The following is a 16,488-nucleotide window of genomic DNA, read 5'->3' as shown; positions in this document are numbered from 1 at the left end:
TATCACTAGTTGTCTTTCAGATATGACTATATATTAAAGTGAGAATTGTTCTCTGCACATGCATCTCACACACTACTAGATGAGATAGGAACTAGAAGGGCAAACCCACTCTGACTTACATTAATACAACTATTCATAATTTTATGTCATCAAAAAATGAACATTCCAAAACTAAACACATTCTTATCATACAATCTAGCAATCGCTAGTTGTCTTTCAGATATGACTGTATATTAAAGTGAGAATTGTTCTCTGCACATGCATCTCACACACTACTAGGTGAGATAGGAACTAGAAGGGCAAACCCACTCTGACTTACATTAATACAACTATTCATAATTTTATGTCATCAAAAAATGAACATTCCAAAACTAAACACATTCTTACCATACAATCTAGCAATCACACTCATTGGTATTTACCCAAAGGAGTTGAAAACTTATGTGCACATAAAAACCTCCACATAGATGTTTGTAGTAGCTTTATTCATAATTAATTGCCAAACCCTGGAAGCAACTAAGATGTCCTTTAGCAGATGAATAAATAAATAAACTGGTACTTTCAGACAATGGAATATTTTCAGCACGAAGAAGAAATGAGCTATCAAGCCATGGAAAGGCAGGGAAGAACCTTAGATACATGTTACTAAGTAAGTAAAGCCAATCTGAAAAGGCTACATACTGTATGATTCCAAAGATATGATATTTTTGAAAAAGCGAAACTGTAAAAAGGACTGTAAAAAGATCAGTGGTTGCCAGTGGTTAGGATGAGAGAGGGATAAATAGAACACAGAGGATTTTTAGAGCTATGAAACAATTCTGTATAATACCATAATAATAGATACACGACATTATACATTTGTCCAAATCCATAGAATACACAACGCCAGAGAGAACCCTAATGTAAACTATGAACTTTGAGTGATAATGATGAGTCAGTATAGGTTCGTCAGTTATGACAAATGTACCACTCTGGTGGAGGCTGTTGAGAATGGGGGAGGCTCTGCATGGGGGCAAGGGTTTAGGGGAAGAAATCTCCGTACCTTCTGCTTAATTTTGTTGTAAATCTAAAACTGATCCAGAAAAATAAAGTCTATTACTAAAAAAAAAAAAGAAAGAAAGATAAATATTCTGAAACATGCTAAACTGACTAGGCAAACCAGGGCATATGGCATCCCTTTCCATCCAGGTCAGACTTCCTGCACAGACAACAGAATAGAATGGAAATCTGGAGGAGCGAATAGAAGCTAACCAGCAAGGAAGCGATTCCAATCCCTAGTGTGGTATAAGAAATTAAGTTGTGCTCCCTGACCTTCTGATTTAGAGAGACAAAATATTTACCACACCATCAAAGTGGGCATTTGGAAGGCCCACGCATCAAGTTCATCTCTAAATGAATCCATCTTTCTTCCTCATATGGTAGATACCTCTTACATTATATGGATTTATTCAGGTGTGTGCCTCAGAAATGGTAACAGACATCTCTTCTGTGTATGTATCCATTCAAAAAGCAGAACATTTAAAAATATCTCAATGTTCATACAATTTACAACTTCAAAAGAATTAGACATTTGTTTATTATTTGATTAGTATTCTCATTCTAAAAGCCCTTGTGATTTTTTTAAAAATCAGTTTCTATTCATCCTCTGCAATTGCAAATTTCTTTCTTAGTTTTCAATCACATATAATGAATTCTGTTCACTCTCAGGTCTGAAGTGATGAGCTTCATTAGCACTGCAGAACACCCAAAAACATTGACAGATCGAATAGAATCTGTGTTTTAACTGAGTCTGGTGTCATGGTGTAAATAAGGCATCGTGGTTTACAGCCTATGTAAAATTCGTATGTTAAATCGAATTTGTTAGTGAGTACCACTGCAATGACTATCTCCAGGTAACAAAAGTGTTTCTGAGCCCTAACCAAGAGCTCACTTACATAAAGTAATATTCAATAAGAGTAAATTCCAGTTCAGTGAACAAGGCTATAGGATGTCATAAAGAGATTTATGCATATTATTAAGTAGTTTTAATTTATACTCATTTAGTAGTTCTGACTTAGTGGTACATATTTTGAGTTTCTACCAGAAGCCTAATTCTGCCAAAGGTTTTTAAGTTGGAAGTTATGAAACTATGAGAATATTAGTAACTTTTTGGTATATAGATGAACATGCAGGCCTTGAATTATTGATATAAATCTAAGCTTATATTTGAATATAACTGGTAGCAATTAAATTGCTCAAGACGAATATGAGTGAAATGCTTTATCTCTGTACCTTCTAAGAAACCAAGTGAAAATACACAAAACAAATAAATGTATATACATTATAATTACATAAGTAATAGTCAATATACTTGGATAAAAGTATAAAGTAAATATAATAATAAATAATAAAAATAATAAAGATTAAAGTAATTATAATTTCTGAATCATGTACAAAATTTATCTTAGGGAAAATTCAGGAGGTGATGAATCCCATTAAGGGTTCTGACTAAATGTGAGTAGTGGCCCCAGATATCCCCCTATAGTTCAAAGTTCACATAAGTACAGAAAATAAGTTTTCTGCATCTCTGGTACAGGGATCACTTCCACATATACACTCAGGACCTGCTGCTCCAAAATGCACAGAACAGGGAGTCTGTTCCTCTGTGTAAGGACCCAAGAAGAATAGCGTCTCTTATTTTTACCTTATGGGTCAAAGAATAGACCCACCTAGTAACAGTTACTGACAGGATTCAAATTAAAGGTGAGGGCTAAAGATGGTAACCTCCAAACTGGGCTTTAAAAGACTTAAAGGAAATAACTGACCAAGGAAAAGAAATATTTTTTAAATAACAAAAATATTATTATAAATAGTTGAAAATAAATAAAGGAGAAATGAACATGAGGAAACAAGTTAATCTGACAGAAGGAAGAGGAAGAGGAAGAGACAGACAACCTATGATGCTTCTTTGCATTATTTCGGAATAAATATGTAGTTACTTTTTTATGACACAATAACAAATCCAACAATCGGAATAATTTAAACTTAGGAGCTCTGGGACAAGTACTATTATAATCCCCTTCTGTGCAACATTTCATTTAATCCTTACAAATAATCCTGAGATGTAGGTATTATTTCTACCCTTTTATACAGATGAAGAAACTGAACACAGAGAGTTCTAGAAACTTTCCAAAAGTCATAGAACTAATTAGTGGCAGCAAGGAAACTAGTACTTCTTCACATCCACCTCTGATGTTCTACTTCAGTCTTCGATCTTGAATTCACAGTTAGATTACTTATATTTCCAGCATATCTTTTCTGTTCGTGCCACCACAGCACTTTATAAAGACTGTGCTTGTGGATACTTAACATGTGTCTGTTAACTGATTGACTAGAATCAAGCACAAGAAGATGAGGATCTCAGAGCACATTATTCATAGCTGAGCATTCCAGGAAGCAAGAGGAGCATCATTAAAGCTTTGAAAGGAAAGCAGTGGCATAGTAATAAGCTGCAGCAGGGACGGTTGCTTTGTAATGTCAATCAAATAGAGCAAAAAGTATGAATCAAGCTAGACAAATAAGGACATAGGCAAAATGAAACAATTGATTTCGAGGACTACTAAGAACAAAATAGCATAAATTTAACTCTGGGGGGTGCAAATGAATTTCTGGTTAACATAGTCCAACAAGAAAAATAAAGAGTCATTCTAATTGTAAATTTTCATAAACCAGACTTAAAAAAAAAGCTACCTTGAATAACCAGTCAGTATTTCTAAATGGCTACCATATACAAATCACTGTACCAAACAGTCAAAGAATACTTTTTCAAATTTGCATGTTGAAGGACATATATATCAAATATCTAAGAAAGAAGAAATAATGCAACTTTTCTTGTAAAATTTATGAACATATTCAAGAACTTCAGCAATTATTCTTTTTCTAGAATTACTAAGGTTGAGTATAACCAGATAATGTTTTAAAATATATAACTTACATATTTACAAAAATAGTGCAACTTGCAGCAAAAGACACAAATAAAGGAGGATTAAAATTTTTTCAAAATTATATAAAGCTGTATAAAGAGTAAAATGATTATACCAAAATGTAGGTAATTATGGTTACTATAATTAAACACTGCATTTAGCACTAAACTTTCATAATAACGAAGTTGGGGAAGGTGACATGATTTGTTAAATTCTGGAAGTAATTTGCGACATGGAAATATCTTTAATGGGTATTAAATTCTGTCATGAATAATTTCTTCAAAAGTGGATTGATTGAAGATATAGAAGAATTATAATTAAGAATTTCAATAAATGATGAGAAGAGTCCATTATGGATTTTCCTGTTGATTTAGATTGCTAATTTTTTTTTTATTTAGTGTAATAATCTTTCTCTGAAACCATAATGCCAAATAAAAATGCTCTCAACCAAAGTTTTGTCAGGAGTTAGACAGGCTTAAATTTAATATTTGACTATGTGAGGTGAGTATGGAATGAAATAGCCTGTAAAGTTTGTTTAAGAGAGAGTCACTAACTTTAAATACAGTAAATGCCAGTGTTTTAAAAAAGAAAAAATTTTTAAAGGTCAGAAGCCCAACTTACATACTTATCCAGAGGAGGGTTATCCCACCTCTGCTCAAAGGTAGACTACAGATGAGCCTATGCTCAGCACCAAGATACCTCTTAAGAGTCAATTTTGTCTTTGTTCAAATACATACACAATTATTTTGAGCTGAGACCCCAGTTCTCTGCGTCGTAGAAGACAGAAGAAGCTATCATTTTGATGTGCAAAACTGTAAAGGCAGTTGTTACAGTCAGCAATCTTGACTAAAAAAAAAAAAAAAGTTTCTTAGTATGGCTGACAATTTTGTCAAATAAGACATGTCCAATTTCTTTTGGAAATAAAAAGGACACACAACATGAATTACATTTCTCAGGTAATTATGCGTACATTTATTTCACTTGGGTTGTATATACGTGTACTTTGAAGGCAGTTCGCATACCAGCACATTATCTTGTCCTCTGTAACTGAATTTCCATTGTCTTCCCTTGTATGGTTGAGAAACTAAGCTAAATTGGAATCTTGAACACTAGGAGGGATAAAGTTTTGGTGACCTCTTGACTCCATCAGTCTTATGAATAATTGTGCCATGCACAGTGCTTTAAGACCCAGATTCTAGTCTAATTCCCATTTGGCCAATGAGAATTTCGCAAACCTGGGCAAGTCCCTATCAGTTTAGATCTCAACATCCTCATAGGTTAAATGATAGAGAAAGAATTAGATGAATGTTTCTCAAAGTATGATTACATAGACTACTGGTGTACATCAGGTGATACAGGGATAAACACTTTAAATTTTGTAGTTATTTATTTTAATGTGTTATGAATATATAACCAAAAATTCAAACTCATAAATTTATGAATTTATTTTTATTATTTAAAAAGTCAAGTAAAAAAGGAATTCATTTAAATTTAATATTTAAAATATTTTAAAATAATTTATAGGTGATATATGTAGTAAAAGTTGTAAAGGTGGTATTCGAAGTGCTGTAGTTTGGGAAACAAGACTAAATGATATCTAAATCACCTCCACCAAAAAGAGCCTATATTTTCAATGAAAGAATGATGACTCTCAAAGCTAGAGAGATAGTCTGTAAACCAAAATAGATACCAGACTGTCAATCAGACACAGCCTTTAAATGAACTTCTTTGTTCAGATGAAAGCAAACAGAAATCATTGTACTGGCTAACAATATGACAGACTGGAGTGATTTCAAAAAGTCTTTAAACAGAGATGGGAACAGCTCATTTTCCAATGCACCTTTTTTTTACTCTTATGTTATCTTTCATATCTTTTTTTAAAAATGCAAATCCCCAAACTCTTCCTGTGGTCCATTGTGCCCAGAGTAGGCTCTTGTGCTCTCCTCTAAGACAGAGGCTGTTCCATCACTGAGGGAGGTTTTCCTGAAATTTCTAAGGATGTAATTACTCATTTTGAAATGTCTCTGTAAGATATTTTTGTGGGAACAAAAGTGATTGTTTTTAAGGGAAAGGAACAAGTTACTCTGCCATTGATCCTTGCAATTTTTAAAAAGGCAAATGGAGGAAATTCCTATAGAACAAAACAGAATATTCCATAAACTTCTTTAGGAGCATCTCTAATATTTTAAAAATATGAAAAATAAGTACTACCTATAAAATGAGAAAGCAATGGTAATGCTACAAAATGAATGGTAATGCTGTTTTTTAATGCAAGACAAAAAAAATGTCCCTTCATGAAACCTACAAATAGACTCTTTCAGTCTGTCATAGCTGCTCATTGTTTGAAGGGGTTGGCTTTCGAAGTGCCTTCTGAACAGTGGTACTGCATGGTACCATTTCCAACAAACGAATAGGAAAATAATTTATATAAGTGAAGGACATGGCATATTAATAAAGTCATACTCTATTTTTACCTAAAATCAAGAAGAAATTGGATCAGTTAGAATGTTTCAATTAGTATTGGATTAAAATGGATTCAGACATGACATCTTTTACTTATATTACTGTTTATGATAGCAGAGTCTATGTAGTTAGTGTAAGTTCCTAAAAGGTATCCAGCTGAGGTCCTCCTGAAGTGCAGAAAGCCATCCTAACTGCAGACCAAAGGAATCAACACTTCTGCAAGGCATGTCAAAATCAGCATTTCCCCAACCGGTTTTTACATCCAAAAACACAAACAGACTCACACACAGTTTAAACTCCCACACACAGCTTTTAAAGACCTCATTAAGAGAAAGCAAATTGTTTCCTCCCCTCTTACTAAAAAAGCTTTCTCTTTAGTGGCTTTTTAAAAATTCAATTGTAAAACACCTTAACGGATTAACTTAAATGAGAATGTTTACATGTGGAGAACTATTGAAGGGTCAGCATAGGCGTACAAAAGATTGTTATTCTATCATGTGAATATCATAGAAAAGAATAGCAAAAGACTGTGAATTACTTTTTTCTCTCATTTGGAAGTTATTAGTAGACACTCCTTTGTTCCATTGAGAAATGAAAGAAGAAAATATGAAGTTACAGCGAACCCATATGGCCAACAGGAAAATCCTGTTTAATTGCTTTATTGCCAGAAATGTTAAATCACTTCCTGAGGATACAGTTCAAATGAAACATATGGCAGCTATTAACGAAAGCCCCTAATGAATTCAAAAATATGCTTTTTATGGGTACTTTCTCATAAGCAACAGTCATATATGTTATTTAAACTGTACATACAAATATGAATTTGGTATTTTAATTCCACAAATGTTCGATGAATATGTATATATTCAGCCTATACAGGCAGCTTGCATAGAAAACTTCTTACCAAGCAACAGACATAACACTATAGAACCTCAGGACATGGACCCAAATCTAGTCATACCTCTTCTCAGAAGTCAAAGGCCAAGAAAAGAATCCTCTTGACCAACACCTCCTTCTCAAAGGTTCAAGGCCTAAGAAAACCATTCATTTCCATCTGGGTAGTCTTAATTATAAATCGTCTTCCTACTCCTTTTAATGTCACACCAGCCATGGTGCTCATAATTGCCTTTAGTATCCACTGCATTCACCTATTCTTTATTTTTTGACGTATTATCTTCACTTGAATTGTGAATTCCACAAAGAAGAAAACTTTACTAAAGGTTTTTGTATGTAGGATAATATGAAGGCATGTAATAAGAATCAACAATTAGCTTTAATTAATGGAAAATCATGTCAGCGGTTTTTAAATTTCATCCCTGAGAAATCTCATGAATTTAATCAATTATTCATAAGTCATATTCCAAAGAGACAGTTCTCCCTCATATTCAAAGATAAATCAGCTGAGGAACATCCAGCTCTTAATTACTACCTGGTTTCACTTTTAAAAGAGAAGTTATGAAATTCTGGATCTATTCAACTTTGACTTTCCTTGCTCCACATCATAATATGGTCATTGCAGTTATTTAATGGAAGTCAGCCTTGGTAGCTGAAAGAATCATTCAGAATATGGTGAAATTTAAAGTAATTGGCATTGGCTACATGGAGGCTAAAATATTTTTGCTTCATAGCACAATTCATTGATTAACATCTTTATTAAATATTCACTTATATGCGCTCAGTTGAATATTTTGTAATAAAATAGAATAAAACATGGAAAAGCCCTGTCGCTGGTCAACTTGTGATTTGGGGCAAGACATTCATTTGTCTTAAATGCCTTAGCTATAAGAAGAGAGACAATTTCCAAATGTCTAATACAGATATTCCTGCATAGATATTTTGTGATCTAAGTCAATATGTTATTATGGGACCTCTCCAAACCTTTCTCCTCCTTTGTTTCAGAATACTCTGATTAATATTTCGAAATTAGTGTTAGTGAGTTCAGAAGTCAGCGTCAGTGGTTGTATCCTATCTTCCATTGCTAACTGTGATCTCATAAAACTTGCTTTACTTCCCAGAACTTCATGGGTTGCTTAAGGATTGAGTCAATTAGTGCAGGGAAAAAGCTTAAAACTGTATGTTGTACATACTAAGAACCTAGTAAATGTTAGCTATTCGTATACTGAGGCGCTATCTCCATGAACATCCTTTAATTGCCTATTTCCAGCCTTTACAATATTGTCAGTTAAAGGTTTCTGTTTTGTTTTGTTTTGTTTTGTTTTGTTTTGTTTTGTTTTGTTTTGTTTTGTTGTTTGCTCATTTATTTCTCACAAAATAGAAAAGTTAATTTAAAAACCCTGACCTCCAGTCAGGGAGAAAAATCCAGGAGCTAAGCTTAAAGTATAATGTATGGTATGGATTTTAATCAATTTTTAAATTCTTTTAAAAAACATGAAAAAATAAACAAATGTCACCAAAACTGAAGGATAACTTTCTTATAAAGGGAGAAAATAGCTTTCCTGGTATACAGAGTCAAAGAAGTTCTTCTAGAAGAGAAGGAAAAATCAGACGACTCTGCTAAATGAAAGAATATTGAAAAGATCCTTAAAGCCTGCTCAGTCCCTCCAATGTCCTGCTCTCTGGGCGTTGGCCTCCACTCCGCCATTTAATCACTTACTTGATAGTCTCTTCATAGCTGAACCTTATCCAGGGTATAGGGTCAGTGTTTACACCCAGAGAACAAGAAGTGAACAACTAAACAGAGATCAAGAGTAAGTCAAAAATATACTTTTTCACTGTAAATCAATCTTGCCATAACAAAGCCCTCCTCTATTTTTTATCCATAGAAAGACTTTTCCCTTATTTGAAAACTGCGTCAGTCTCCAAATCCTGTAAATTCCAACGGCAAGGATCTTGAGTCATAAATATCTCACAAAGATATTTGATATTTCTGGAAATGAAGATTGATGATATTTCCTTAAATTGACCTATAGCAGAAGTGCACTGAAGCCTCCCTCTCTCCTTCTCTCTCTCTCTCTCTCAACAAAATTAATGATCCATTTGAGCCTACTCTTCTTACCCCAACTCTCTCTCTCTCTCTCTCTCTCTCTCTCTCTCAACAGAATTAATTATCCATTTGAGCCTACTCTTCTTACCCCAACTGTAAGGACTTTGTACCCTGAAGGGAGGAGAGAAGACATCAGTTGTGGACGTCTTGTGTGGTCAGACACTAAAGGGTAGAAGGCATCAAATCCCAGATGAGATTTGGGTCAGATAGACTTATAAGAGGTTTCCAGTACAAGTTAATATCCTCATACTAACTGCATTTTATATGCGAATAACAAAGGTAAATAGAAACCAGAAAGTCAATTTTTTAAATTTGTTTTAGAACATCCACGAAGAGTAGACTACACATGTAAACATCTCATCTAAATACTATGTTTTAAATATGATAGTCACCACGTATTTGACCCCTTTCACGCCTATCAAATATGTGGTGACAGAAAGAAATCTAAAGATGGGTGGTGAACACACAATGCAATATATATACCTTACTGGTAAATTGTATACCTGAAACTTACTAGATTTCATTAACCAGTGTCACCATAATGAAAGAGAGAGAGAGAGAGGAAGAGAGAGAGAGAGAGAGAAGGAAGAGGGAGGAGGAGGAGGAGGAGGAGGAGGAGGAGAGGAGAAGTGTCGTCCATGACCTTACTGCATGACAACCAATGGAACCTAGGATGTAAATTTACAGATGCCCTCCTAAACTGTCCAAATAACTGATATTCTCAAAGAATGCATTGAGTAAAATCTCAGTACTATGCTTTATAAACTATTAATTTAAATCAAAACACATTTTAAAACCAGAATAAAAATGAGAAAGAACCATTATAAACTGTGATGGATGGAAGGAAGGATGGAAGGAAGGAAGGAAGAAAGAGAGGAAGGATGGAAGGAAGGAAGGAAGGAAGGAAGGAAGGAAGGAAGGAAGGAAGACAAAGAAGGACAAAGAAGAGAGAAAGAAAGATGGTAGTCATAGGTAATAGTTACTGGGAATTAAATTTCTAAACCTATCATGTGAGAAAGGTTTAGACACATTGACCCCAATAATGGCCCTAGTAACAAACTGTAAGAAGAGCAACCTTTTCCTAAGGACCTCATGTGCTTTATAGAAACTACTACAGTTAATCCTCTCAGCAGCCCTGTGAAGCAGAGTTGATTTCCCTATTTTACAAAGGAGGAATCTGATCCTGATCTTGATCCTTGAAAGGACAGGGCAGAGATTTGAAATGCCAGAGACTGACCAAACAATTTACTTTTTCTGCCTTTCAAAATAGGACAAAGAAATTGAGCTACAAAAATTCTACACAAATTCAAAGAGTGTTTTAGTCTCATTTACTGCCAATATTTTTTAAGAATAGTATGAGTCTATCTTCAGAGAAGAAAAAATTACATGATGATTTCTATCATTGCTGGGTCTAGTAACCTTACTAATAGTTCCATAACTTTCATTTTCTTTTTTTTTCTTTTGAGCTTTATTGAGATATAATTGACAATTAAAATTATAAGATGTTTAAAGTGTACATCATGGTAATTTGTACATGTATACGTTCTTCACATCTAGATGAATTAACGCATTCATCACCTCACTTATTTACTTTTTTTGGTGAGAACATTTAGGTTCTATTCTCTTAGCAACTATCAATTATATATTTATGTTATGAACTATAGTCATGATGCTTTACATTAGATCCTCAGACCTTATTAATCTTGTAGCTGAAAGTTTGTACCCTTTTACCAACTTTTCCCTATTTCTACTTCCCCAACGCTCATCACCTCCAAACCCTGGTAACTACTTTTCTACTCTCTGATTCTATGAGTTTCTCTTTGTTTCTTTCTTTCTTTCTTTCTTTTTCTTTCTTTCTTTCTTTCTTTCTTTCTTTCTTTCTTTCTTTCTTTCTTTCTTTCTTTCTTTTTTTCTTTTTTTTTTTTTTTTTTTTTTTTTTTTACTCTCTTTTCCCATTTTGCTCACCCTCAACCCCCACCCAGGCTCTGGCATCTGTTCTCTGACTCTCTTTCTTTCCTTCTTTTTTTTTTAAGATTCCATATATAAATAGCATGCAGTGTTTGTCTTTCTCTGTCTGGCTTATTTCACTTAGCATAATGCCCTAAATGTCCATGTTATTGCAAATGGCAGGACTTTCTTCTTTCTCATGCCTATATATCTATATAGAATTTTATATATACACACACGTATATATGATATACATTATATATTAATATATATGATATATATGTCACACCCATATCTTGGCTATTGTGAATAATACTACAATGAAGATGGAAGTGCAACTATCTCTTTGATATCCTCTTTTCATTTCCTTTGGATATATACCCAGAAGTAGGATTGCTGGATCATATAGTAGTTTTTTAATTTAAAATTTGTTTTAATTAAAAAAAATTTGAAGAAACTTCATACTATTTTTCATAATGGCGATACCAATTTACATTCCCACCAAGAGTACACAAGAATTCCCCTTTGTCCACATCTTTACCAACACATGCTATCTCTTGTCTTTTTGATAATAGCCTTTCTAACAAGCATGAGGTAATATCTCATTGAGGTTTTGATTTGTATTACCCTGATGATTAGTGATGTTAAGCATCTTTTCATATACCTATTGAGCATTTGAATATCTCCTTTGGAAAAACGTCTATTCAGATCCTCTGCTCTCCCATTTTTCTATTCAAGTTCTATTTAATTTTGCTCCATTATGGTACTTCATTTTATTCCTAATAATGTTATTTGATGTTTCTTTCTTAATAATATCACAATTTTATGACTTTCATTTTCTTTTTCAGGGTATTCCAGGTATTTCCGAGAAAGAAAAAGCTGGTAAGTTGACATCTGGTTGTGTTTTTCATTCTATCTATTTTAGAATAAAATTTCATCTTCATATAGATATTTTATTAAATGTCTAAAATGTATAAATTTCATCAATCTCTGGGAAAATATTATTGTCGAATTACAGAAAAATAAGTTGTGTTGCTCAAAATGTAAGAAAAAAATGGGGTTTTCTAATATAGCATTATATTGTGTTAAAATAAGATGTTTGTGCTTCTTATAGCCTCCTACAAGTTGTAACTGCAACCAAAACTTCTGTCTTGAAGAAAAGAAATAGATGTTGTTCAGTGTACTGGAGAATGGTCTTTAAAAATCAGTTATTAACAATTACCAAGATTTACTTTTTAATTTTAAGTAGTTTATTTAGTAGTTATGGAAAAAGATGTACTTATTTAAAACTGATGCTATACCATCAAAAATATGATTGTAAAGCTATATGAATAATTGTATTGAAAAAGTTATTTTTCTATGCTCTGTGCTATGATTATAACTATTTAACAGTATTATGAAAAAATGGATAAGAACTAAAGAGAAACATGGAAATATGAAAATTTAGATTTAATTGGTGGAATTATGTGCTTTTTAAAAAATCTGTTGATCTTCCTCAGTATCACCTCATGTTTTCTGTGTAGTAACAATAGTTTTTAAAAAAAAAACAAACTAAAGGTATGCTACCAGACTTGAAGCACATCACTTAATTCTTAGACATTTGTGATTATTAAGAACCATATTAAAAGTTTATAGTATCTAAAAGATATTATGACTTCCAGTGACTAAAGCATTAGAAATTGTCTGATATGATTTTTATATAGGAGATATTCTCCTTCTAGTTCAGTGATCTTATTTTTGCCACTAGACAGTTTTCACACAAAAGTTTTTATGATTTATATTCATCCATGGCTAAATTTTTCTCTCATGTTAGGCTGTGCCTGATTTCTTTATTCTAATATGTTGAAAAGTAACCTTTCAAAATACAAAGAAAATATTAAACTGTCATCATGTGTCAGTTCAAGAGGAAAACTCCAATTAACGATATAGTGGTATTACATGGATTAGTAGCAAATATTAAACTAATTTAAAATACAGTTCCTGGGCTCTAATATCTTAAATAGATTGTGTTAGCTGTCTAGTTAGGATAAGAAATAGATAGTTAAGTGACTATTTGCATCACAAAGGAAAAGGAATTTAGCCAAAGTCATGCTTTATCTTGAGTTGTGACATTCTCTGTAATTCCCAAGATTAACTGCAATTTAAGCAAAGTATATAACAGAGCTAAACTGTCCTCTTGTTCGAAAATATCAGCAAATTCTTTCATATCCCCCAGAGAAAATTAGGATGCGAATTCTCAGCTGATGGGGAAAGAGAAAAAGGGAACAAAATGCCATTGCTTGAGGGAATGGAGAGGCAAAGAGTTGTGTCTGCCCTCTGCCACTTAAATGACTTTAGTTTGATAGGGAGAAGCACTTCATTTTATCAAGCTTCTCAAATATTTTAAAGATATTTTATTATAACAAAGAACTAATTAAACATATAGTATAAACATAATGCAACCACCATTGTTTATTATAATCTCGAAAATTTTCCTCCTCAAGAATAACAACAAGAAAAACACACATGGAATTGTCATTCTTTATTTAATGATCTCTTTGGGTCATTTCTATACTGCTGGGCACAAATGCAAAGTATTGATAAATTTTATTTGCAGAGGTTCTGCAAGACGATTTTTGATACATAGAATCCACTTGATATATATGACCTACTTCAGCCCCAGGGCCCTGGATGCCCCATGTCAGATGGCTTAACCCAGGATGGACGATTTGAGCAGAACCTGGCTTCTATATACTAAAACATTAAAATGATTGGAATTTACTCCAGAATAAATTTTGATTTAGATTTCTTGAGAATGTGATTTGTTCAGGAGGAAATATAATTTCGTTCGATGATATAAATACAAGAAAGAAATGATATTTTTAAAAAGTCAGTGAATTTATATGTCACAATAAAGGCTTATATTTGAATATTTTGTTAATAATGGTAACAGATTTGACAATTCAAAAGAGAATATAATTTATCCCAAAAGTTTTAAAGGACCATAACAGTCTAAGCAATCTGATTCTTGTATTTTTAACCTTTCTGATGCCCTATTTAAAATATTAAAAATATTTGAGTGTTTTACATACAAATGTAAATCTCTTTATTCTTATCTTTATGAATCTCTATTTTTAAGCTCTACTAGACAGAGGAATGGCAACGAAGGCAGAGGACCTACTCAATCTTCTGAGGGTTAATTGAGCTCTTAAATAGGATTAAGCTTCATACCCGCCCCTAAGGCCTGCCATTTTTTTTCTGTCTTGCTAAATGAATGTAGCCTATTGTTCCTTATTAAGAAAGCCTATTTTTAATCTGTGTGACCTCTCATCCCAGCCAACTGGAACCAACCCCACCAGGCTTTGTGAAGCTCTAAACAAAATCATTTTGGGTACGTTCCATTAATAATTTTTGAATTGCACTTGCGTTGTCCTTGTGTGTCCTCTAAGTGGCCATCTTTTATTTTAATCCATGTTGCTACGTAAATGCAGCCTCGTGGAATCAATTCTGCTGCTTTTCTTCCACCTTGTGATGACAAAAAAACTCCGAGGTGAAACAGTTTTGAAACAGCTTCCTATTGGTTCCTTCATTCCACAAATACTTATTGAACAGCGACATGTACTAGGCATCGTATGAGGTTTCTATCCAGGAAGCAAGTATAAATAAGGCATGGTCTTTGCTTTGCATGAACTCAAACTCTTGTTGAAAATATTCTACGAGGCTAGCATCCTTTTCCTCTTCTCAATGAGAATTGCTTGGCCCAGCTTATTCAGAAAGCATCTCAGAAAAAGAATCAAATAAAAAAATACCATTTTCAGGAAACTCTGTAGCAGAATGTACATTCTCAGGATCTGAAATAGAGTATACTTAATTTGTTTTTAGAAAAATTAGAATTAATCACACAAGTATCAACATATCCAACACGTAATATTTTTATATAACTTCTGTTATGCCACTAGAGTCTATATGCACCTAAAGACTGGGCCCAATGTAATGTCATTGGTATATTCTCCAATGCATCTGCTTCCTATCTGTGTGGCCTTCAGCAAGTTACTTAACCTTCTCATTTTCCCATGTCTGCAGTCTAAATAAGGAAGTTGTCATGCTGTTGTTGTAAGGCAACAATGCTTGGCACACAGAAGTCCTAAAAAATAGTAGCCGTATTTCATGATAATTAATTGTGCTTGTAACCACCATGTGTACAAGCCAAAGAGAAGCTAGCTGTGTTACTGCTGCCCATGTCAGCTCCAAAAGTTCTTAACCATTTCCTCGGGGCACCAATTACCAGCTAAGCAGCTGTCCATGTGGAAGAAAGAGACCATTTTCTCCATAAACTTCTCAGTGAGTTAGTTCAGATGGAGGTTATTACAGTATAGGCAGAGTTGGTCATATTTAACCTTTCATTAGAAATTATTGTCTCTATTAGACTGAAATTCTCTCTTGTGAATAGATAATCTTCGGTTTTTACCAAGATTAATCCCTGAGAAAAGTATACTCTGTGTCCTATTTTTTTATGACTCCCTGTGTCCCAAGTCTATAAGTTAATTGGACTCCCTCGCCTCCTGCACACAATCCTGTCAACACTGCCTTCTAATCATCTCTTGTCCACTCTCCCTGCCACTACTTTAATGCAGCCCTCCACTTCCTACTGGACTTTCGCAAGAGTGTCCAGACTTGTTTCCCTACCTTTACCTATCATTAGATCAGTCCACTCTCTACACTGTCACCAAAGTTATCTTGAAAAGCAGGAGCTGATCAAATAAATTCCCGCTTCAACATTTTCTCTGTCTCCTTATTGTCTACAGGATAAAGTCAAACTTTTCTGTTTGACATACCTAGCCATTTGTAATCCGGATGCAGTATTATTTATTGTACTATGTCTGTTCGGGTCCCCAGATCTACCCTCTACCCTACTTCCTCTTGGCTCTGTACCCCAGAGGCTGACTGATGTCAGCAAAATCAATGGGCTGCCCTCCTTTTTGTCCTCACCATTCCACTACCAGGAGGAGCCCCAGCAGGAGACCGAGAATAGGGGGCCAGTGGGGCTTCCTGAGGAGTCACTGCAGGCTTCTCTGAGATGGCCCTTTCCACACAAGTTTCCAGCTTCTGACAATCATTCTCTCCTCTCGTCCT

At 33.9% G+C, this 16,488-nt stretch overlaps 1 protein-coding gene across 1 annotated transcript in view; it reads left to right on the top strand.

The window, feature by feature from the left end:
* DLC1 (DLC1 Rho GTPase activating protein) overlaps positions 1 to 16,488 on the top strand; it is a 343,953-nt gene that overhangs the window by 150,962 nt on the left and 176,503 nt on the right. The window contains exon 5 of the mRNA XM_006916352.3: positions 12,225 to 12,258. Coding sequence (XP_006916414.1) covers positions 12,225 to 12,258 — 34 coding nt within the window. The remainder of the gene's footprint in view (positions 1 to 12,224; positions 12,259 to 16,488) is intronic.

This window comes from Pteropus alecto, unplaced genomic scaffold, assembly GCF_000325575.1.
Source record: "Pteropus alecto unplaced genomic scaffold, ASM32557v1 scaffold24, whole genome shotgun sequence".
Taxonomy (NCBI): domain Eukaryota; kingdom Metazoa; phylum Chordata; class Mammalia; order Chiroptera; family Pteropodidae; genus Pteropus; species Pteropus alecto.
Note: the sequence above shows the minus strand (reverse complement) of the source record. Positions and strands in the feature narration are given on the sequence as shown.